Source organism: Hemibagrus wyckioides, linkage group LG12 (genome assembly GCF_019097595.1).
Source record: "Hemibagrus wyckioides isolate EC202008001 linkage group LG12, SWU_Hwy_1.0, whole genome shotgun sequence".
Classification (NCBI taxonomy): domain Eukaryota; kingdom Metazoa; phylum Chordata; class Actinopteri; order Siluriformes; family Bagridae; genus Hemibagrus; species Hemibagrus wyckioides.
In genome coordinates, this window is record NC_080721.1 from 11763427 (window position 1) to 11787400 (window position 23974).

Here is a 23974-nt window from a genome sequence, read left to right on the forward strand (position 1 = left end):
TTCAGTGTATGGCTACTTTAGTCCCTCCTTCCTTAGTTTACATACGTTTCCCAGTTCCCATTATTTTCGCATTTGTCCCGATACCGCCCCTAAATTGATACCATCCTCCCCTCAATGACGTCAATTTTCCTCCTCTCCAGTTCCCCTTATTTTTAGGCTAAGTCAACAATTTTTAGAAAAAATTGGCGCTTACTTATAGGCGCCACTTCCTTATTCACTTCATTTGACCGTCACCTCTTAAAGGTGCTTCCTCGGCTCATCCTGACCTCGCGCGTTGCCCTCCACAACAATGTGTAAGTACCTTGCTCTCTTCCTCTGTCATGATGACTTTTCCCTCTACCTACTTGATCTAAGTTTTATTTACTATTTTTAAAATGAGCTGTGCCATTAAGCTGCCTCATACCCTTTTCTCTTTTCATCACTGTTGGTTGCTAGTATTCCAATGCTATTGTCTCCTCTACCTGCCTATCACTGTCATGTCACAGTGACCTGGCCTGCTTCCCACACTGTGTTCCTTTTGCCTTAGTACATGCTCTCTTTTGCTGACTACATAGTCACGCAATATGCACTTCACTCATCTTCACTCATCTCTTCCCATTTCCCATTATTTTTCCTAGCTCAGTCAGCCCGCGCTATCTTCCGGAGAAGTCCCAGGGGTGCTCTGCGACGCTATCGCCAGTATCAGCTATCCTGTCTGGCCATTGAACTTACTGGTTTCCTGGAGCACCTATCTGAATCCTCTATTCCTGAGTCTTCTTACCTCGCTCACCATATCATGAGAGATACCGTCTGTCTTGATCAGAGCACCCAATTTCACCCCACAACCTGTGATCAGTCTACTCAGACCTTCTACTGGCATTGGACACGCACCACCTCTCAAGGCGTCCAGACTGAGGATTTCCCTGTTGAGATCTCCTCTAATGATTCTTCCTCTTCTTCATCTCCTAATTCCCCTGACATTCCCCAACTTTCTCCTGAATTTGTGCCTATGCCTTACAGTGTTCATGATATTCCTCAGTCTTCTCCTGACTATTCGCCCCCAACTTCTCCCACTGATTACTCTCCAACTTCTCCTCAGGATCCCGAGATTCCATCTTCTACAACTGACCCCCTCGGTCCCAATGATCCCATTGGATAGGCTGGCTGACTGAGTTGTAACTCCTAATGTTTCAATAAATCTCTCCTCTTTTCTGTTTCTTCAGTCCCAGTGTGGTTATTACGCTAGCATGCTGCCATTAATAATTCTGCATGATTATTGTAAAGACTATGAGGCTATATCTGATTATTATAGCTATTATTAATCAAAGTTAACTACTTAATCAATGGCTAAATAATTCTTGATAGATACACACTACTCTTAGGCAGAATATTGCTAAGTCAGAGCTTAGAGCATTGAGTACATTATTACTTAAGCTACTTTTAAAGCTAGGTATATAATTCAAAACTGGGTATATTATTTTTTTCTCCGACAAAGAGTTGTGTAGATTTAACTTATCTGATGTCAGATTTGGGTTATCAGTGACAGGGAAATCAATCCAGCATGTTTTCTTTCTTTCATAGCAAATTTTCACAGTAAAGAAAACCTCCATCTCCTTCTGCACCATGTTAGCTAACAATTTATTTATTTATTTATTCAGTCTTGTATCAAAAGTATCTAAAAGTACCATGCTACATTCATACTTTTTTACGCGACCTTTTTTGTTGTTAAAGAATTCATGCAACTGGCTTCTTCAACAATTTTAATTCTTAACTTCTTTGTTATGAGCTATAAAATGTGTCACGCTCACATGCCCTTTGTATCCGGGACATGATAACTTGGAAGAAGTGAGCAAGCAGTGGAAGTGAAAAGTGTCACTCTGATGAACATGTAACCAGAAAAGCTGGCAAGTTCTCGCTAGATTAAGACTCCTTCAAGTACCATTGGCAGGTCCATGGCGATCAGCTTGACCATGTTGGGCTTGGAGATCTTCAGTGGATCTTTCAGTGTGTCTGAAGAATCGGACAGCATGAACTGCAAAGCCCCTGGATCCAACTTCTCCCAGGTCTTATAGAACATCTCAAAGTCTTTCTCTCATAAAAGCTCGCTGCTCTCCTCCGTTGCCACGTTCTTTTTTCACGTAGGCGAAGTCGGACATGCCGAAGATGGAGAAGAGAAACATGATTAAAAAGAGAAGGAGGCCGATGTTGAAGAGGGCAGGGAGTGACATCATCAGGGGAAACAGCAGCATTCAGATAGTTTTAGATGATATCTGCCAGAACTAAACCTGTACACAAGTTGTTAAGAACAGATCAGTGGCTGAGAAGTGATTGTGTATGTGCATTTTCTTAATAGTGTTATATATTTAAATGCAAACAATATTAATGAACCTGATTTAATGAAAGCTTTAATGTGTAAAAATCGCTGGGGGAAAACATGAAACTCTCTCTTCTGTTAAAGGAAGTATGTGGGTTGGGGCGTTTCTATCTAAAAGTGCAAAATAAACGTACACAGTGACATATATGTGCAAAACCAAACAACAGAAGGGCAGGTGTTAAATTTGTGTTTGTTTGTTTTGCAATTAACAATTTCAAAAATGATGTCATTTATGTAAATAATATGTTTTTTTCACATTCACTTTATTTAATCTTATATAATATTTGGTCAGTGATTTAGCATCTCAGCTAATCAGAACGCAAATCAGGGAAAAGTGTTGAGAATATGATACGATTAAAGAAATAGTTCCCATGGGTCCTAGTAAACATTGGGTAAAGGGACTCCTGGGTTGTGTAGTTTGAGGTTTCACACCACTCGTACTTTACCAGCCAATTAATTGTGGCTGGAACAGGAAGCTGGTACAAGGTAGCGATGGAACTGAACAGGAAATGTGTTGAGCACGTGACACATACATCACACACATGACACATACATCACACACATTACAAATACATCACACACATTACAAATACATCACACACATGCAACAAAAGTTCGCCAAAGCTGAAAGAGAGCATTTACAAAGAAATGCTAATCCTCTAGAGGAAGTTTAGTAAATCAAGCTGCATTTTGCTCAAAAGAAAGTGTTAATTTCCTCTATGTCTGCAGACATCCTGCAGTCTGCACACTAATAACCTCACTGATGATACCTGTACAGCCAGCAGAGACAACATGACACACACCACAGTGTTAGATTAGTGTGATATCTACACCCAAGTTGCACTTCCTCCATCCGCTTAAATGTATCACTGATGTACACACACAGACACACACACACACACACACACACACACTCACACACACACACACTCATGCTATCTACATGATAGTTGTATAATGTAGTGTAGACTTCAAGACTGCTGTAATTTTAAATTCTACCAGGTCTATAGGAGAATATTTATATATAGGAGAACACACTTGTAACCCAGGATTACCTCAGAGATCAGAACAGACAGGAGTTTAGATATGCGTAATATGCGTTCAAGAGATGATGGTTCACCAGAATGCGAATACGTAAATTGGGAGAAACCCCGGAATACCAGGAACGTAGACAAGCAGGATCCTCAATGCTCAGGTGCAGTATACACACACACACATATATGACACGGCTGTGCTTATGAATGTCATGAAATGATGATAGGTTTTATTACATATACAGCACGGCACTGTTGAATTCTCCATCCTGATTGGTCAGAAGATGTGGATTTGTATACTATAGAAAAACCTAATCATCATTTATGTGGTGAAGTTGTTTGTAAGGAGATGTTTAGTTAACATTTATTGAAGGAGTGTCAGGTTAAAGACCTCAACACAAAACTTCAGTTTTAGTGTTTTCCAGGTTTTGGAGTTTAGAAAAGAAATTTCATAATCATCATGTGCAGGTGACTTGATCACTCCTCAATGCCATTTTTCATAGTGTTATGATGAAAGACGATATGAAACATGATTGTTCACAGTAAAAATGCATGATTTTATTACAAAGTCTCAAAAGCTCCTTTTTTTGGTTTTATTTGCTTCAATTGAGATCTTAAAGAAAAGAGAGAGAGATGCTATAACAGGAAAACAAAGTGTTTTTTTTATTATGCTTAACCTTCATATAAGGAAGAAAATCAGCTTCAGCCTCATCTGCATGACAGATACTGTGGTTCTAAACCATTTCCCTTCTTTGTACCATTCATGTGGTCATCTTTTTTTGGCACAGGATGGCCAACACACTGCTACCACTCTCCTCAAGTTTTTTTGCTTGTAGTTATGAAGATAGACTGAAAATAAAACAAAAAGGCAGACCAAAACCTAACACATTAATTCTGAACTCAGACACCCATAAAGGGAGAGTAGTCTTCGATTACATGGAGCATCTGCAATTCGATTATTTGGAGCATCTGCAATACAATTTGTAACGTGTTCCACATCAGTCACAACAAACCAAAAAGAGAAAGTCGTTTCTTCTGTAGTTTTAATCTGGAATTAATCGGTCAAATCCGCTGTGGTATACCACCTCAGTGTGGATCAGTTTCCTGTAACAGCATGCCCCAAAATTCACTCTCAATTCATATGAGAAGTTTGGGTCTACGTCAGGTCCAAGGGCAGTTAAAGGCTGTTTAACACTGGACAGTAAAGGCAGCATGGATTTTAACACACTGAATTAAAGTGTCAGTGTGTGCTTCCTGTTTAAAATAAACATGAAAAAACAGACAACTTCAACACAAACAAATAGAATTGATGTCTACTTTATTTCATACAGCAGTCATCATATGACATTCAGCTCTGTGGAAAATACAAAATAAATACATAAATATAATAGAATAAATAAAATAAATTTTAAAAAAAACACACTATTGCCAGCAGTTATTAAATGCTTAAAACTACAAGTATAGTTTAAGTTGAAGATTAATGCTGTCATATAATGTTAAATTATTATATACTTTTATCATATAAGCACAGAGTGTGCATATGTGTGAGAGGTAAAATGAGGGTGACAGGGTGATGGGTGACGAGGTGATGGGTGACAGGGTGATGGGTGACGAGGTGATGGGTGACAGGGTGATGGGTGACAGGGTGATGGGTGACGGGGTGATGGGTGACAGGGTGATGGGTGATGGGTGACAGGGTGATGGGTGACGGGGTGATGGGTGACGGGGTGATGGGTGACGGGGTGATGGGTGATGGGGTGATGGGTGACGGGGTGATGGGTGACAGGGTGATGGGTGACGGGGTGATGGGTGATGGGTGACAGGGTGATGGGTGACAGGGTGATGGGTGATGGGTGACAGGGTGATGGGTGATGGGTGACAGGGTGACGGGGTGATGGGTGACAGGGTGATGGGTGACGGGGTGATGGGTGACGAGGTGATGGGTGACAGGGTGATGGGTGACGGGGTGATGGGTGACGGGGTGATGGGTGATGGGTGACGAGGTGATGGGTGACAGGGTGATGGGTGACGGGGTGATGGGTGACGAGGTGATGGGTGACAGGGTGATGGGTGACGGGGTGATGGGTGATGGGTGATGGGTGACGGGGTGATGGGGTGATGGGTGACGGGGTGATGGGTGACGGGGTGATGGGTGACGAGGTGATGGGGTGATGGGTGATGGGTGACGGTGTGATGGGTGACGGGGTGATGGGTGACGGGGTGATGGGTGACAGGGTGATGGGTGATGGGTGACAGGGTGATGGGTGACGGTGTGATGGGTGACGGGGTGATGGGTGACGGGGTGATGGGTGATGGGTGACAGGGTGATGGGTGACGAGGTGATGGGTGACGGGGTGATGGGTGACGGTGTGATGGGTGACGGGGTGATGGGTGACGGGGTGATGGGTGACGGGGTGATGGGTGATGAGGTGATGGGTGACAGGGTGATGGGTGACAGGGTGATGGGTGACGGGGTGATGGGTGACGGGGTGATGGGTGACAGGGTGATGGGTGACAGGGTGATGGGTGACAGGGTGACGGGGTGATGGGTGATGGGGTGATGGGTGACGAGGTGATGGGTGACAGGGTGATGGGTGACGAGGTGATGGGTGATGGGTGACGGGGTGATGGGTGATGGGTGACGGGGTGATGGGTGACGGGGTGATGGGTGATGAGGTGCTGGGTGATGGGTGACGAGGTGATGGGTGACGGGGTGATGGGTGATGGGTGATGGGTGACGAGGTGATGGGTGACGGGGTGATGGGTGATGGGTGACGGGGTGATGGGTGATGGGTGATGGGTGACGGGGTGATGGGTGACGGGGTGATGGGTGACGGGGTGAAGGGTGAGGGGATGATGGGTGACGGGGTGATGGGTGAGGGGGTGATGGGTGACGAGGTGATGGGTGACGGGGTGATGGGTGACGAGGTGATGGGTGAGGGGGTGATGGGTGAGGGGGTGGTTGTGAGACAGGGCTGACAGAGGTGTTCGAGGGTGGTGAGCCGTCTTTTGTGGTTTGAGCACAAAAACTGCTCTGGTCATCTGAGTGACACCAAAGTCTGCGACTCGTCCTTCATCTTCTTCTTATCATTGTAGAATCAGTGTCACCCAGATGAGGTTGGGTTCCTTTTTGGGTCTGGTTCTTCTGAAGGTTTTTCCTCATATCATCTCAGGGAGTTTTTCCTTCACCACCATCATTAATTAGGGATAAATTTTAAAATAAAAATTGTAAACTTTTAAAAAGTTTTATTCTGAAATTTAATATTTCTGTAAAGCTGCTTTGTGACATCCATTGTTAAAAGCTCTATAGAAATAAAATTGTTACACTTTTAAAGAGAGATGTTGAGGAAACATAAAAGCTTGTACAGGGTCTCATTAGTGATTTAATTCTCATCTCACCCGGGACCTCCTGTCTTCTCTGGGACATTTTATATGTGGTCATGTGTCTAAAAGTGCTGTTTCTGTGTCAAATCCTACTGTAGGAGGCGATACAGCATGGAGCAGATGTTCCAGGTTGATGGCAGTGTGTGCAGCGCTGCTGTGTGTTCTCCTGCTGAGCATCGCTATACTGCAATCAATAAAACTCAACAACATGACCGAGGAAAGAGACCGGTTGCAGATCAGTTATGACAACATGACCGGAGAAAGAGACCGGTTGCAGATCAGTTATGACAACATGACCGGAGAAAGAGACCGGTTGCAGATCAGTTATGACAACATGACCGGAGAAAGAGACCGGTTGCAGATCAGTTATGACAACATGACCGGAGAAAGAGACCGGTTGCAGATCAGTTATGACAACATGACCGGAGAAAGAGACCGGTTGCAGATCAGTTATGACAACATGACCGGAGAAAGAGACCGGTTGCAGATCAGTTATGACAACATGACCGGAGAAAGAGACCGGTTGCAGATCAGTTATGACAACATGACCGGAGAAAGAGACCGGTTGCAGATCAGTTATGACAACATGACCGGAGAAAGAGACCGGTTGCAGATCAGTTATGACAACATGACCGGAGAAAGAGACCGGTTGCAGTTCAGTTATGACAACATGACCTCGGAGAGAGACCAGCTTCATGCTGAGAGAGATAAACTGCAGAAGATGTTGAGTAAGTAGTCACATGTTCACCCAAGTCCACACCCTGCTCATGTCTTTGGTTTGTTTTCCTGATCTGTTCCTTGTTTTCTCTTGATTACTGGGTGATTTTTACTCTTTTTGTTCAGGAGTTTTACCCAGTCTTGCCTCCCATCTGTTTGTACATTTTTTTGGTGCATTTCCTGATTTAGCCAGGAAGCAGATTTTTCTGTATCTGTGTTGGAACTCTGGATACAAAGTTGATCTTTTCTTCCTAACCTTGCAAATGTTGACCAAACAGCAGCCAAAGGAACATTTTTCGTAACGTTTCATGTGTCTATTTTGGGTGACACTTTGAGGTCCTTCCTTATACAATGGCACATCAACTTTGGCCAAGATTTGGTGGGGGTGATTTTTTTTTTGTATAAACTTGCAAATGCTGATACAACACCAGTCATTTCCATTACACCCATGATGACTTTGGACCAACCCTGACAAACACATTTTTAATTAAGTTCATTGTAATAGAAGAATTGGTTAGTATGATGCTGCTGAAATGAGTTTAGTTGTGACCACTGTGACAACGCCGGCTCACCCTAGCTGAGGTTAATATTTTATTCATAACCTATCTCAGCTTGACCCTACAATCTCCTATTGGTGACAAAGGAGCATGTTTTGTACAAACTCTCCCAATCTTGGCAAAGTTGATATTCTGCTCAATAAACACAGACCAAACTGGACAATAGAGTATATGGAGGTAAATGGAGTCAAATTGAGTCAGATGGAGTCAGATGGAATCAGATGGAGTTTTCACACTCCAGTCCAGGGATTTCCCATCTTCAGACACATAGCTGTAGCGTTAATTACATTTTGTAGCATTAAAAGATCACAGATAAAAAAAACTGTCATGATTCTTAGTTAAAAAAAACACTTGACTTCTTTGGAGTGTTTGTTTGCTTCAGAAGCTGGTGGGTTTTCTCCATTGGTTTGGTTTGTTTAGATGTACCTGAACACAGCAGTCATGCTCAGATCTGCACAAAATAATTGCAAACAAACTCTGGAGCGGTTTGCTTGTGCTGAGGAAGAAATCTTTAAAATGATGTATAATGACATTTCTATAATACAGGTCGATTTAAACAATGTTTAAACAATGTTCTGATGAAACTTTGGTTCCTGCATAAATTAATAAATTATCTTCTTCTTCTTTGGGCTTTTCCCTTCAGGGGTGGCCACGGCGAATCAGCTCTCTCCACCTATCCCTATCTTCTGCATCCTCAACACTTGCACCCACTAGCTTCATATCCTCATTTATTACATCCATATACCTCCTCTTTGGCCTTCCTCTTTGCCTCCTTCCTGGCAGCTCCATGTCCAACATTCTCCTACCAATATACTCACTCTCCCTCCTCTGGACATGTCCAAACCATCTTAATCTGTCCTCCCTAACTTTGTCCCACAAACGTCCAACATGAGCTGTCCCTCTGATGTACTCGTTCCTAATCCTGTCCAACCTCGTCACTCCCAAAGAGAACCTCAACATCTTCAGCTCTGCTACCTCCAGCTCTGACTCCTGTCTCTCCCTCAGTGACACTGCCTCTAAACCATACAGCATGGCCGGTCTCACCACTGTCCTGTACACCTTCCTCTTGATTCTTGCTGAAATTTTTCTACACAGAACTCCTGACACCTTTCTCCACCCATTCCAACCTGCCTGCAATCACTTCTTTACCTCTTTCCCACACTCTCCATTACTCTGGACTGTTGACTCCAAGTACTTAAACTCCTGTACCTTCTTCACCTCTTCACCCTGTAATCTTACTGTTCCACTTCCCTCCCTTTCATTCACACACATCTACTCAGTCTTACTACGACTGACTTTCATTCCTCTTCTCTCCAGTGCAAACCTCCACCTCTCCAGGTTTTCCTCCACCTGCTCCCTGCTCCCACTACAGATCACAATGATATCTGCAAACATCATTGTCCAAGGAGACTCCTGTCTGACCTCCTCTGACAACTGGTACATCACTATAGCAAACAGGAAGGGGCTCAGAGCCGATCCCTGATGCAGTCCCACCTCCACTTTGAACTCCGCTGTCTGACCTACAGCACACCTCCCCACTGTCCTGCTCCTCTCATACATGTCCTGCACCACTCTGACATACTTCTCTGCTACTCCTGACTTCCTCATACAGTACCACAGCTCTTCTCTTGGCACCCTGTCATACGCTTTCTCCAAGTCTACAAACACACAGTGTAACTCTCTCTGACCATCCCTATACTTCTCCATCAACATTCTCAGAGCAAAAATTGCATCTGTTGTGCTCTTTCTGGGCATGAAGTCATACTGCTGCTCACAAATTTCCACTACCTTCCTTAACCTAGCTTCCACCACTCTTTCCCATAGCTTCATTGTATGGTTCATCAACTTTATCCCCCTATAGTTGCTGCAACTCTGCACATCACCCTTATTCTTAAAGATCAGCAGTAATACACATCTCCATTCCTCAGGCATCTTCTCACTCTCTAAAACCCTGTTAAACAGACTAGTTAAAAACTCCACTGCTGCCTCTCCTAGACACTTCCAGACCTCCACCGGGATGTCGTCAGGACCAACTGCCTTTCCACTTTTCATCCTCTTCAAAGCCTTCATGACTTCATCATTTCTAATCTTATCTACTTTCTGTTCCACAGAGTTTACCCCTTCAACTCTTTCTTCCCTCTCATTTTCCTCATTCATCAGCTCTTCAAAGTACTCCTTCCATCTCCTCTGTACACTCTCCTCACTTGTGAGCACCTTTCCATCTCTATCCTTAATAACTCTAACTTGCCGCACATCCTTCCCATCTCGATCCCTCTGCCTGTCTAACCTGTACAAGTCTTTCTCTCCATCTCTAGTGTCTAACCTAGTGTACAACTCATCATGCGCCTTCTGCTTGGCCTTAGACACCTCCTTCTTCACTCTGCACTGTAACTCCTTGTATTCCTGTCTATTCTCTTCTGTCCTGTCCATGTCCCACTTCTTCTTGGCTAACCTCTTCCTCTGAATACTAGCGTGAACTTCCTCATTCCACCACCAAGTCTCCTTATCTTCTTTCCTGCTTCCAGATGACACACCCAGCACTTTTCTTCCTGTCTCCCTGATCACTTCTGCTGTAGTTTCCCAGTCATCTGGCAGCACTACCTGACCACCCAGAGCCTGCCTCAACTTCTGTCTAAATTCCTCACAACATTCCTCCTTTTTCAGCTTCCACCACTTGGTTTTCTTCTCTATCTCTATCTTTGACTTCTTCTTACAGACCATCAGAGTCATCCTACACACCACCATCCTATGCTGTCTGGCTACACTCTCTCCCAATACCACTTTACAGTCACTAATCTCTTTCAGATTGCCTCTTCTACATAGGATGTAGTCTACCTGTGTGCTCCTACCTCCACTCTTGTAAGTCACTCTATGCTCCTCCCTCTTCTGAAAATAAGTGTTAACCACAGCCATGTCCATCCTCTTCGCAAAGTCCACTACCATCTGTCCTTCAAGGTTCCTTTCCTTAACTCCAAACTTGCCCATCACCTCCTCATCACCTGTGTTCCCCTCACCAACATGTCCATTAAAATCTGCTCCTATCACCACTCTCTGACTCTTGGGAATACTCTCTATCACCTCATCTAATTCACTCCAGAATCTCTCTTTCTCCTCTAACTCACAACCTACCTGTGGGGCATAACCACTAACAACATTCAACATCACCCCTTCAACCTCTAACTTCAGACTCATCACCCTGTCCGACACTCTCATCACCTCCAGAACATTCCTCACAAACTCCTCCTTCAGGACTACACCTACCCCGTTTCTCTTACTATCCACACCATAATAAAACAGCTTGAATCCTGCTCCTATACTACGAGCGTTGCTACCCTTCCACCTGGTCTCCTGTACACACAGTATATCCACCTTCCTTCTCTCCATCATATCAGTCAGTTCTCTACCTTTTCCTGTCTTAATACCAACATTCAGAGTTCCTATTCTCAGTCCTACACTCTTACCTTTCCTCTTCTCTCTCTGTCTGCACACTCTCCTCCCTCCTGTACTTCTTCGACCAACAGTAGCCCAATTTCCACCAGCGCCCTGTAGGTCAACGGTGCCGATGGCGGTCGTTGTTAACCCGGGCCACGACCGATCCGGTATGAAATTCAGAGTACTGACGATTCACATGGTTAAATTTGGCAATGTTTTACGCCGGATGCACTCTCTGTTTATCCGGGCTTGGGACCGGCACAGAAGTCACTGGACTGTGACCCCCATGGCTAGATTACAAACTAATAAATTATAATGAATAAAAAGAAAGCCACAATAAGCTGACTGATGATGAACAAGCACTATGAGAGGAACTATGACATGCAAAAATTGATAAATGGAAAAAAATAAATGGAAACAAACTGAGCTGAGGAGAAAATGCAAGGTCATAACAATTTGAGTTCCCCATTTCTTTACAAAATACAGACCTACAGGTCTGTAAAAGACCCTTAGACAATAGAGAACATCAAAATATTAATAAAAAAACAGAAACCTTGTGAAAGGAATGACAAATGTGGCTTGTTTCTGTCTGTAAATGCACTGAATCTGCAAATATTCCCCTCTGCAGATTATGGCTTCCAGCAGTGTCTGAGATATTTCATCACAAAGCGCATGGACTGGAATAAGACTAGACAGGAATGCAGATCGAAAGGAGCCGACCTTGTGATCATCAACAGCCGAGAAGAACAGGTCATCATTCTCGTCTTTAGCGATATACTGAATTTTCCATGTCAATTTAGTTCCCTACATATTGCACTGTTGCTGTTACAGGAGTTCCTCAGTCTGACAGTTCCCGGTGAGGCTTGGATTGGTCTGAGTGACAGTGCTGAAGAAGGGAAGTGGATGTGGGTGGACAATACAAACATGACCACAGGGTAAATGCTCACCATGCAGATCTTATTCTCAGCTTTACTGTACATTTGAAGTAAACATGATTTTCTGACTCTGAAATGTTTCCAGATTCTGGTGGCAAGGAGAACCTAATAACTACGAGCAAAAGGAGGACTGCGCTGCAACTGGCAGCAAATTTACTCAAGATAAAATTACAGCATGGGCTGATTATCCCTGTGAAATGGAATTGCGTGCTATTTGTGAAATGAAGGCAGAATGAATTAGAGCAGAAATTTCCTCTAACTCAAACAATATCTGTATTTTGTTCATCTGTTTGTTATCCAGGGTCAAAGCCATGGTTTTAAGATAAATTCAGTTAGTTTTGTAAACATGTTGCAGGGCAGTGATGATTTATTTAAAGGAAATAATCTAAAATCAATAAAGTTAAATTCTGCAAACCTAATGAAACGAAAAAAGAAGAAAAAGGGGATAATGGCCATAACATGAAATGGTAAAATGGTGAATTGATTAAGCTAGTCTCTCTTTTCACGTTAGGCTAGCTTCAGGTCTGTAAATAGAGCTATGTAAATGTACCAGATGTAGTTGGGATGGACGTTTCTCTGAGATTTGTCAACCCTGTTCTCCAAACTGAAAATCAAAATTCAATTCAAGTCAAATTTATTCCCCAGCTATTTCCTGTGTCATCATCATGCATTACTTTTTTCATTTCTGTGCTTTTTTAATTTCTACTTTTTGCACTTCTGGTAGACATTTGTTGCTATGCACCTGTACTTTGCAATGACAATAAAGGTGCATTGTTGCTTGGTTTTCTCACTAGATTATGAATTGACATTACTGAGTTATGTCATTGACTCAAACTGGATCATCTGCTTTTAAACTCTTTTTCCCAGAAGCCAGAAAATTGAGTTTTTAATGTGTCCATGTTCAACTCTGTATGTTTTTGTCATGTCCCCCTTCACAGAGGTGGTTAATATGAAGCTCATATGAAAGTAGACAGTTCAGCAATTTGTAGTGTTTCAAAATTTTGTGTAAGGTTATCCAACAGAGGGAAAAACACATGTCTCACACTGAAAGCCAACAGAGTCCTGATGAATTTTTATATAAGTCCATTTTCATTCCACCAAAAGACTGGAACACCAGTGTACTGGGGAACGGGGGGGATAATTAAAATGTTGTATTGACTACAAGTTTAGTTGAATTCCCTAAAGCAGGTACTAGTTTTCTTAAACACATAAATAAATAAATAAATAAATAAATAAATAAATCTCAATAATTAACTCAAAACCCTGTAGGTGGGAAAACATGAAAAATCTCCTGTGTTTAAATCTTCAGCCAGACGATGGCACCAAGTGTCCTGTTACTGATCTGTTCATTCTGCTTCTCTAAAATGAATTCTCCAAGTTCCAGTCAAGCAGCTGCACTTATCCACTATCCCTCTCAGCACACAGATCCAGACTTCTAAATGAATTCTTTGTAAAGGTGACACTAGAATTAAGATTTTGTTTCGTATTAGATCGTGACTGAACATCCTACACTGATGGATCTGTGGAGCCGTGAAGCCCAAATCCTCCAAATCACAATCCACCAGTAAGCCAAGTTATTCTTGAGCCTCTTCTGGTCACTTGAATTGACTTAAATTCATCCAAAGCTCAAGAACTGACAACTCAAATACATGTGGACCTAATGTGTTTTTGAGAGTGGAAAGTTCATGAGCAAATAATAATAAAAAACTCTATGACCAAAATAAATGGTAATAATACAAAATATTTTTTAATATACACTACTCACAAAATGGTATATTCGGCTTTCGGGTGAAATTTCAGGATGCACCTAAAATGCACTATAACTTTGATGTCCTTTGGCCACATCCCACGTTGATGACCGCTTCATTGTGAACAGTGCCCTGCGGAACCGGATGATGAATGCCACTCAACTCCAGGCACATTTAAGGGAGGTGAGAGGCACCCAAGTGTCACGTCAGACCATTCGAAACCGTTTACATCAGCGTGGTCTGCATGCTAGAAGACCTGCAAGGGTACCTGACCACACCACCAGGCACAGGGAGCATTTGCACTGGACGAGGGACCAGTGGGCCTCAGTGCTGTTCTCTGATGAAAGTCGATTCACGTTGAGCAGAAATGATGACCACCGACGATGTTGGAGACGTCAAGGAGAGCGCTATGCATCAGCCACTGTTGTGGTGTTACAGTCTGGGCAGGTGTGTCTACTCAATACAGAACTGCCCTACATCTTGTGAATGGTACACTGACAAGCCAATACTACCTGAATAACATCATTAATCCAGTCATTGTGCCCCTGCATGAACAACACAGACCTAATTTCATCTTCATGGACGACAATGCTCCAGCTCATCGAGGTCGCATCATTAGGGAACGGCTGCTGGAGGCTGGGGTACCTCAGATGGAGTGGCCTGCACTTTCTCCAGACCTGAATCCCATAGAAAACCTATGGGATCAGCTGAGTCGCCGTGTAGAGGCTCATAACCCTGCACCCCAGAACCTCAACTCTTGTGAGCTCTATGCTCATGCTATTAGTATAAAAATATTAAAAGGATAAATAAGTAAAAAACTCTGTTTACATGACATTTTAGTACTTTTATAGAAGTTATCAAGCTAATGTTTTGGTTAAATCTGTGCCAAATGATTTAGATCTGGAAAACAGGACGTCTTTGTTTAACTAAATACAAACTCACTCATTAACACAGATCATTGTTAATGAGTGTAAATTGTAACTATTCCCACTAGAGGGCACTCATGTATATAAGCACTCGCTCATTTTGCTAACTTTTGATTAGTTTAATTTGTATAATTTTATATTCTGATGATTTTTATAATGCTTATTGTGACTTCTACACTCAACTGTTGTTTATTTGAGAAGATTGATTCTTCCTAAAGAGTTTTGTTTGTTTTATTTCATTTCCTCCTTGTTATGTATGTCACTTCCTATTTGCCATCAACATGCAAAGGATGCGATGGTGTTATCACAGGGATTAAGTTGGGTTTCTTTATGTATCTAAGCCATCCAAGAAAGGAACTTTAAGACATAAACCCCCCTCTTAGTTCACAAGCAGGCAAAAGTGGTATTTAAATGTGTTTTTGTTCATGCACGAGTTTAAGGTCGTTTTTGTGTTATATGTAACTCAGTGTATGATTCATGTTTGTTATTTGTTCTGTTTGTTTAGGGGCGGGGGGGAGGAAATGAATGAAGGGAAGGAAGGAAGGAAGGAAAGAAAAGTGACTTTAATCTTTAAGACTTTAAGTGTTATATATTTAAATGCAAACAATATTAATGAACCTGATTTAATGAAAGCTTTAATGTGTAAAAATCGCTGGGGGAAACATGAAACTCTCTCTTCTGTTAAAGGAAGTATGTGGGTTGGGGCGTTTCTATCTAAAAGTGCAAAATAAACGTACACAGTGACATATATGTGCAAAACCAAACAACAGAAGGGCAGGTGTTAAATTTGTGTTTGTTTGTTTTGCAATTAACAATTTCAAAAATTGTCATTTATGTAAATAATATGTTTTTTTCACATTCACTTTATTTAATCTTATATAATATTTGGTCAGTGATTTAGCATCTCAGCTAATCAGAACGCAAATCAGGGAAAAGTGTTCAGCATGAGAAAATGATACGATTAAGGGCTTTTCACACTAGAAATAGTTCCCATGGGTCCTAGTAAACATTGGGTAAAGGGACTCCTGGGTTGTGTAGTTTGAGGTTTCACACCACTCGTACTTTACCAGCCAATTAATTGTGGCTGGAACAGGAAGCTGGTACAAGGTAGCGATGGAACTGAACAGGAAATGTGTTGAGCACGTGACACATACATCACACACATGACACATACATCACACACATTACAAATACATCACACACATTACAAATACATCACACACATGCAACAAAAGTTCGCCAAAGCTGGAAGAGAGCATTTACAAAGAAATGCTAATCCTCTAGAGGAAGTTTAGTTAGTAAATCAAGCTGCATTTTGCTCAAAAGAAAGTGTTAATTTCCTCTATGCCTGGAAAATTTTCCAGACATCCTGCAGTCTGCACACTAATAACCTCACTGATGATACCTGTACAGCCAGCAGAGACAACATGACACACACCACAGTGTTAGATTAGTGTGATATCTACACCCAAGTTGCACTTCCGCTTAAATATATCACTGACGCACACACACACACACACACACACACTCACACACACACTCATGCTATCTACATGATAGTTGTATAATGTAGTGTAGACTTCAAGACCGCTGTAATTTTAAATTCTACCAGGTCTATAGGAGAATATTTATATATAGGAGAACACACACTTGTAACCCAGGATTACCTCAGAGATCAGAACAGACAGGAGTTTAGATATGCGTAATATGCGTTCAAGAGATGATGGTTCAACAGAATGCGAATACGTAAATTGGGAGAAACCCCGGAATACCAGGAACGTAGACAAGCAGGATCCTCAATGCTCAGGTGCAGTATACACACACACACATATATGATACGGCTGTGCTTATGAATGTCATGAAATGATGATAGGTTTTATTACATATACAGCACGGCACTGTTGAATTCTCCATCCTGATTGGTCAGAAGATGTGGATTTGTATTATATAGAAAAACCTAATCATCAGAATAGTTAACATTTATTGAACATTTATTGAATTCCTCTTTAAAATAAACATGGAAAAACAGACAACTTCAACACAAACAAATAGAATTGATGTCTACTTTATTTCTTACAGAAAGAAAAGAAACATTTATTGAAGGAGTGTCAGGTTAAAGACCTCAACACAAAACTTCAGTTTTAGTGTTTTCCAGGTTTTGGAGTTTAGAAAAGAAATTTCATAATCATCATGTGCAGGTGACTTGATCACTCCTCAATGCCATTTTTCATAGTGTTATGATGAAAGACGATATGAAACATGATTGTTCACAGTAAAAATGCATGATTTTATTACAAAGTCTCAAAAGCTCCTTTTTTGGTTTTATTTGCTTCAATTGAGATCTTAAAGAAAAGAGAGAGAGATGCTATAACAGGAAAACAAAGTGTTTTTTTTATTATGCTTAACCTTCACCTTCATATAAGGAAGAAAATCAGCTTCAGCCTCATCTGCATGACAGATACTGTGGTTCTAAACCATTTCCCTTCTTTGTACCATTCATGTGGTCATCTTTTTTTGGCACAGGATGGCCAACACACTGCTACCACTCTCCTCAAGTGTTTTTGCTTGTAGTTATGAAGATAGACTGAAAATAAAACAAAAAGGCAGACCAAAACCTAACACATTAATTCTGAACTCAGACACCCATAAAGGGAGAGTAGTCTTCGATTACATGGAGCATCTGCAATTCGATTATTTGGAGCATCTGCAATACAATTTGTAACGTGTTCCACATCAGTCACAACAAACCAAAAAGAGAAAGTCGTTTCTTCTGTAGTTTTAATCTGGAATTAATCGGTCAAATCCGCTGTGGTATACCACCTCAGTGTGGATCAGTTTCCTGTAACAGCATGCCCCAAAATTCACTCTCAATTCATATGAGAAGTTTGGGTCTACGTCAGGTCCAAGGGCAGTTAAAGGCTGTTTAACACTGGACAGTAAAGGCAGCATGGATTTTAACACACTGAATTAAAGTGTCAGTGTGTGCTTCCTGTTTAAAATAAACATGAAAAAACAGACAACTTCAACACAAACAAATAGAATTGATGTCTACTTTATTTCATACAGAAAGAAAAGAAACAGCCTTTAGTTGTCACATATACATTACTGCACAGTGAAATTCTTTCTTCACATATCCCATCCTTGGAGGTTGGAGTCAGAACACAGGGTTAGCCATGAAACAGCACCCCTGGAGCAGAGAGGGTTAATGGCCTTGCTCAAGGGCCCAACCATGGCAACTTGGTGATACTGGGGCTTGAACCCCCAATCCTCTGGTAAATGACCCAGAGCCTTAACCACTTGAGCCACCATAGTGGAAAATACAAAATAAATACATAAATATAATAGAATAAATAAAATGAATTAAAAAATAACATACTATTGCCAGCAGTTATTAAATGTTTAAAACTACAAGTATAGTTTAAGTTGAAGATTAATGCTGTCATATAATGTTAAATTATTATATACTTTTATCTTTAACAGAGTGCATATGTGTGGGAGGTAAAATGAGGGTGACAGGGTGATGGGTGACGGGGTGATGGGTGACGGGGTGATGGGTGATGGGTGACGGGGTGATGGGTGACGGGGTGACAGGGTGACAGGGTGACGAGGTGATGGGTGACGAGGTGATGGGTGACGGGGTGATGGGTGACGGGGTGATGGGTGACAGGGTGATGGGTGACGAGGTGATGGGTGACGGGGTGATGGGTGACGGGGTGATGGGTGACGAGGTGATGGGTGACGAGGTGATGGGTGACAGGGTGATGGGTGACAGGGTGATGGGTGACGAGGTGATGGGTGACAGGGTGATGGGTGACGGTGTGATGGGTGACGGTGTGATGGGTGACGAGGTGATGGGTGACGGGGTGATGGGTGACGAGGTGATGGGTGACGAGGTGATGGGTGACGAGGTGATGGGTGACGGGGTGATGGGTGATGGGTGACGGGGTGATGGGTGACGGGGTGATGGGTGACGAGGTGATGGGTGACGGGGTGATGGGTGACGGGGTGATGGGTGACGGGGTGATGGGTGACGGGGTGATGGGTGACGAGGTGATGGGTGATGGGTGATGGGTGACGGGGTGATGGGTGATGGGTGATGGGTGACGAGGTGATGGGTGACGAGGTGATGGGTGACGAGGTGATGGGTGATGGGGTGATGGGTGAAGGGGTGGTTGTGAGACAGGGCTGACAGAGGTGTTCGAGGGTGGTGAGCCGTCTTTTGTGGTTTGAGCACAAAAACTGCTCTGGTCATCTGAGTGACACCAAAGTCTGCGACTCGTCCTTCATCTTCTTCTTATCATTGTAGAATCAGTGTCACCCAGATGAGGTTGGGTTCCTTTTTGGGTCTGGTTCTTCTGAAGGTTTTTCCTCATATCATCTCAGGGAGTTTTTCCTTCACCACCATCATTAATTAGGGATAAATTTAAAAATAAAAATTGTAAACTTTTAAAAAGTTTTATTCTGAATTTTAATATTTCTGTAAAGCTGCTTTGTGACATCCATTGTTAAAAGCTCTATAGAAATAAAATTGTTATACTTAAAGAGAGATGTTGAGGAAATATAAAAGCTTGTACAGGGTCTCATTAGTGATTTAATTCTCATCTCACCCGGGACCTCCTGTCTTCTCTGGGACATTTTATATGTGCTCATGTGTCTAAAAGTGCTGTTTCTGTGTCAAATCCTACTGTAGGAGGCGATACAGCATGGAGCAGATGTTCCAGGTTGATGGCAGTGTGTGCAGCGCTGCTGTGTGTTCTCCTGCTGAGCGTCGCTATACTGCAATCAATAAAACTCAACAACATGACCGAGGAAAGAGACCGGTTGCAGATCAGTTATGACAACATGACCGGAGAAAGAGACCGGTTGCAGTTCAGTTATGACAACATGACCTCGGAGAGAGACCAGCTTCATGCTGAGAGAGATGAATTTGAAAACATGTTGAGTAAGTAGTCACATGTCCACCCAAGTCCACACTCTGCTCATGTCTTTGGTTTGTTTTCCTGATCTGTTCCTTGTTTTCTCTTGATTACTGTGTGATTTTTACTCTTTTTGTTCAGGAGTTTTACCCAGTCTTGCCTCCCATCTGTTTTTTTGATGCATTTCCTGATTTAGCCAGGAAGCAGATTTTTCTGTATCTGTGTTGGAACTCTGGATACAAAGTTGATCTTTTCGTCCTAACCTTGCAAATGTTGACCAAACAGCAGCCAAAGGAACATTTTTCGTAACGTTTCATAATGTTTTAAATTAGTTTATTGTTGGCTCGTTAGGCTCTGTCCAGAAAACAAATTCAGTATCTATTTTGAGTGACACATTGAGCTTTACAGAGACTGATGACAAAATGGATCACTGTGAGTGGACTTCAATCTAAACAGCATGTGAAGCACCAAAATAGACCAGGAAATCTAGCTGAATTCATTCCGTTCAGTCGATGACTGGGCTAGCATTAATCATCTATCATTGCCACAGCACACTGGCTGATGGATGATGGAGGATCACTATGAGCAGAACTCTGACCAGTGAGAGGCCAGTTTACTGACCTGTGACTTGAGTGAAAATAACGCATTTAACTGCCCATTTAATGTGAACTGAGCCAAGAAAAAATGCAATGTTGTAACAATTAAGTTCCCCTTTTTTATACAAAGGACAGATGCAAAGCTCTCTAAAAACACCCCTAGACAACAGGGAAAATGAAAAAATGAGTCTTGTTGCTGTCTATAATTGCACTATTGCCCTCTGCAGATTATACCATCCAGCAGCGTCTGAGATACTTCACCACAAAGCGCATGGGCTGGAACGAGGCAAGACGGGAATGCAGATCAAGAGGAGCCGACCTTGTGATCATCAACAACCAAAAAGAACAGGTCATTATTCTTGTCTTTTAGTGATATTCCAACTTTTTGTCATCAGTTTAATTCCTTATGTATCATCCAGTCAAAAAGCTTTTATTGTCATTTCAACCACATATACAGTATCTCACAAAAGTGAGTACACCCCTGACATTTTTGTAAATATTTTATTATATCTTTTCATGTGACAACACTGAAGAAATGACCCTCTGCTACAATGTAAAGTAGTGAGTTTACAGCCTGTATAACAGTGTAAATATGCTGTCCCCTCAAAATAACTCAACACACAGCCATTAATGTCTAAACTGATGGCAACAAAAGTGAGTACACCCCTAAGTGGCCACCATTATTCTCCAGCACTGCCTTAACCCTCTTGGGCATGGAGTTCACCAGAGCTTCACAGGTTGCCACTGGAGTCCTCTTCCACTCCTCCATGATGACATCACAGAGCTGGTGGATGTTAGAGACCTTGCGCTCCCCCACCTTCCATTTGAGGATGCCCCACAGATGCTCAATAGGGTTTAGGTCTGGAGACATGCTTGACCAGTCCATCACCTTTACCCTCAGCTTCGTTAGCAAGGCAGTGGTTGTTGGAAGTGCAGAAGTTCAACTAAGTGCAAAGACAAGACAGTGCAGAAACAGGAAGTACAAAAAACAACGCAAGACAGGACACATAGAACCGAAAAACATGTGCAACAAAACAAAATGGAATGTGCAAACTCCAAAAAAGGTTTTCGTACTGTTGCTGTTACAGGAGAACCTCAGTAAGATGTTTATTGGTGAGGCTTGGATTGGTCTCAGTGACAGTGCTGAAGAGGGGAAGTGGACGTGGGTGGATGGTACAAAAATAACCACAGGGTAAATGCTCACCATCTTATTTTATTCTTTATCAGATCTCAGCTTTACTGTATGTTTAAAGTAAACATGATGTTCTGACTCTGCATGTTTCCAGGTTCTGGTGGCAAGGAGAACCAAATGACTACGATAGAAGGGAGGACTGCGCTGCAACTGGCAGCAAATATGCTAAAGCTGAAGTTACGACATGGGCTGATTATTCCTGTGAAACTGAAATACATGCAATTTGTGAAAAGAAGGCAAATGATTAGAGCAGAAATCTCTTTTAACTCAAAAATACCTGTATTTTGTTCATCTGTTTCTTATTCATTTTAACCAAAATCAGCTAGTAAAAACATAAAAAGTAAAAATGTTGCAGAGCAGTGATGATTTTTTTAAAGGAAATAATCTGAAATCAATATAATCAAATACTGCAAACAAAATGAAAGGAAAGGGAAAGAAAAGGGAGATAATGGCCTACCTACCATTCTGGTCTACCTACCTAATTTTGCTTGGTTTTCTCAATAAATGATGAATTGATATTAATGAGTTGCGACATTGGCTCTATCTAGATATTCTGCTTTTAAACTCTTTTTCTCAGAAGCCAAAAAGTTGAGTTTTTGTTGTGTCCATGTTCAACATTGTATGTCTTTTGTCATGTCCCACTCCACAGTGGTATAAAGCTCATATGAAAGTAGACACTCAGCACTTTTGTAGTGTTTCATAAGTAGTCCTGTTTCCCTAGCCTACTAGGGGCAATATATTCATAGAAAATTAGAACAAAAAGAGTTTGTTTTTCCACACAAATCGAATTTCTGCTCTTTGTGATACCTCAAGTGCTTTTTCATAAGCAGCTAAAATTTTAAGCCGTTATCTTTAACCACTAAAATCTGTGTAAGGTTTTATCCAACAGAGAGAAAAACACGTCTCACACTGAAAGCCAACAGAGTCCTGATTCATTTTATATAAGTCCATTTTTGTTTCACTGGCAGACTGGGGAAAAGGAGTTAATTTAGATGTTGTATTGACTTCAAGTTCAGTTGAATTCCCTAAAACAAGTACTAGTTGTCTATAATGAATGAATGAATGAATGAACTCAAAAGCCGGAAGGTGAGAAAACATTAAAAATCTCATGTTTAACTCTTCAGCCACACGAAGGGCACCAAGTGTCCCTCTTTTTGAAAGAGACATTATGATGAAGATTTTTTGCTGATTTTATTTTATATTAGATCGCGACCGAACATCCTTCACCGATGGAAGCTGCGTAGCATAACCAGCGGGTCTGTCATTGATTAAATGTAATTAAATTAGTAGAAATCACAATCTACCAGTAACAAATTATTCTTGAGCTTCTTTTGATCACTTTTTGAATTAAAATAAATTCATTTAATGTGTTTTTGAGAGTGGAAAGTTCAAGAGTAAATAATAATAATAAATAATAATAAAAAAAACCTATATAACTAAAATAAATAGAAAATAATAGTAAATAAATAAATAAATAAATAAATAAATAAATAAATAAATAAATAAATAAATAAATCTGCATTGATCATGTCCAGATTGTACACCCCTGCTTCTAGAAAGCCTTAATTTGCACCATTTTATTTTAGAATAAATAAATCTTAATAACAGCCATTTTACAGCGCTATGAAATAACACATGTGCAATGACAAAGAAAAATCTAAACTTTTAAAAATTTGAAAAAGTTTTCCTAACAAAGATTTGAATGTTCCTGGCATCTACTCAATCAGTGTCATGAGACTTTTGAAGCTCTTGAAGCTTTTCTCAAACTTCTCAAACAAGCAAGAAGTTCCTAATTAAATTAAGTTAAATAAATGAAAGCTACATTTGTTCATGTCTGGTGTAGCAAATCCACACGTTTGTGGAAGCAGGGAGGAAACCAAAGAACTTAGACGGAACCCACAGAGGTAGAACCTGCACATTAACACCACACAGATTGAAGCAGGGAGTCTGGAGCTGTGAGGCAGTAATGCCACATGATAACTGTTCTATCATTTAACCAAAAACACTATGTTACTTATACATGCTCTTTTTTGTCACAGCATCAGATCTTTATCCACTCTGTGCTGAGGTTGTCCTAACACATTAAGCTACACTAGGTTATGTAAGTAACTTGCTTCCTGGAGAAGGGAATGAAATGCTGCATCATGGCTGATGCTATGAAAACGCTTTTTTGTGGAAGGTGTG

At 41.5% G+C, this 23974-nt stretch overlaps 1 protein-coding gene across 1 annotated transcript; it reads left to right on the forward strand.

Moving 5' to 3' along the window:
* The first annotated feature begins 3269 nt into the window (after nucleotides 1-3269).
* Nucleotides 3270-22312, forward strand: LOC131362453 (uncharacterized). Its single transcript, XM_058404459.1, has 10 exons — nucleotides 3270-3548; nucleotides 6870-7499; nucleotides 12106-12227; nucleotides 12309-12412; nucleotides 12498-12639; nucleotides 16746-16893; nucleotides 19777-20028; nucleotides 20826-20947; nucleotides 21687-21790; nucleotides 21885-22312. Exons 1-10 carry the CDS (start codon nucleotides 3440-3442, stop codon nucleotides 22036-22038), a joined length of 1887 nt encoding a protein of 628 aa, XP_058260442.1. The 5' UTR covers nucleotides 3270-3439; the 3' UTR covers nucleotides 22039-22312.
* Nucleotides 22313-23974: the final 1662 nt, after the last annotated feature.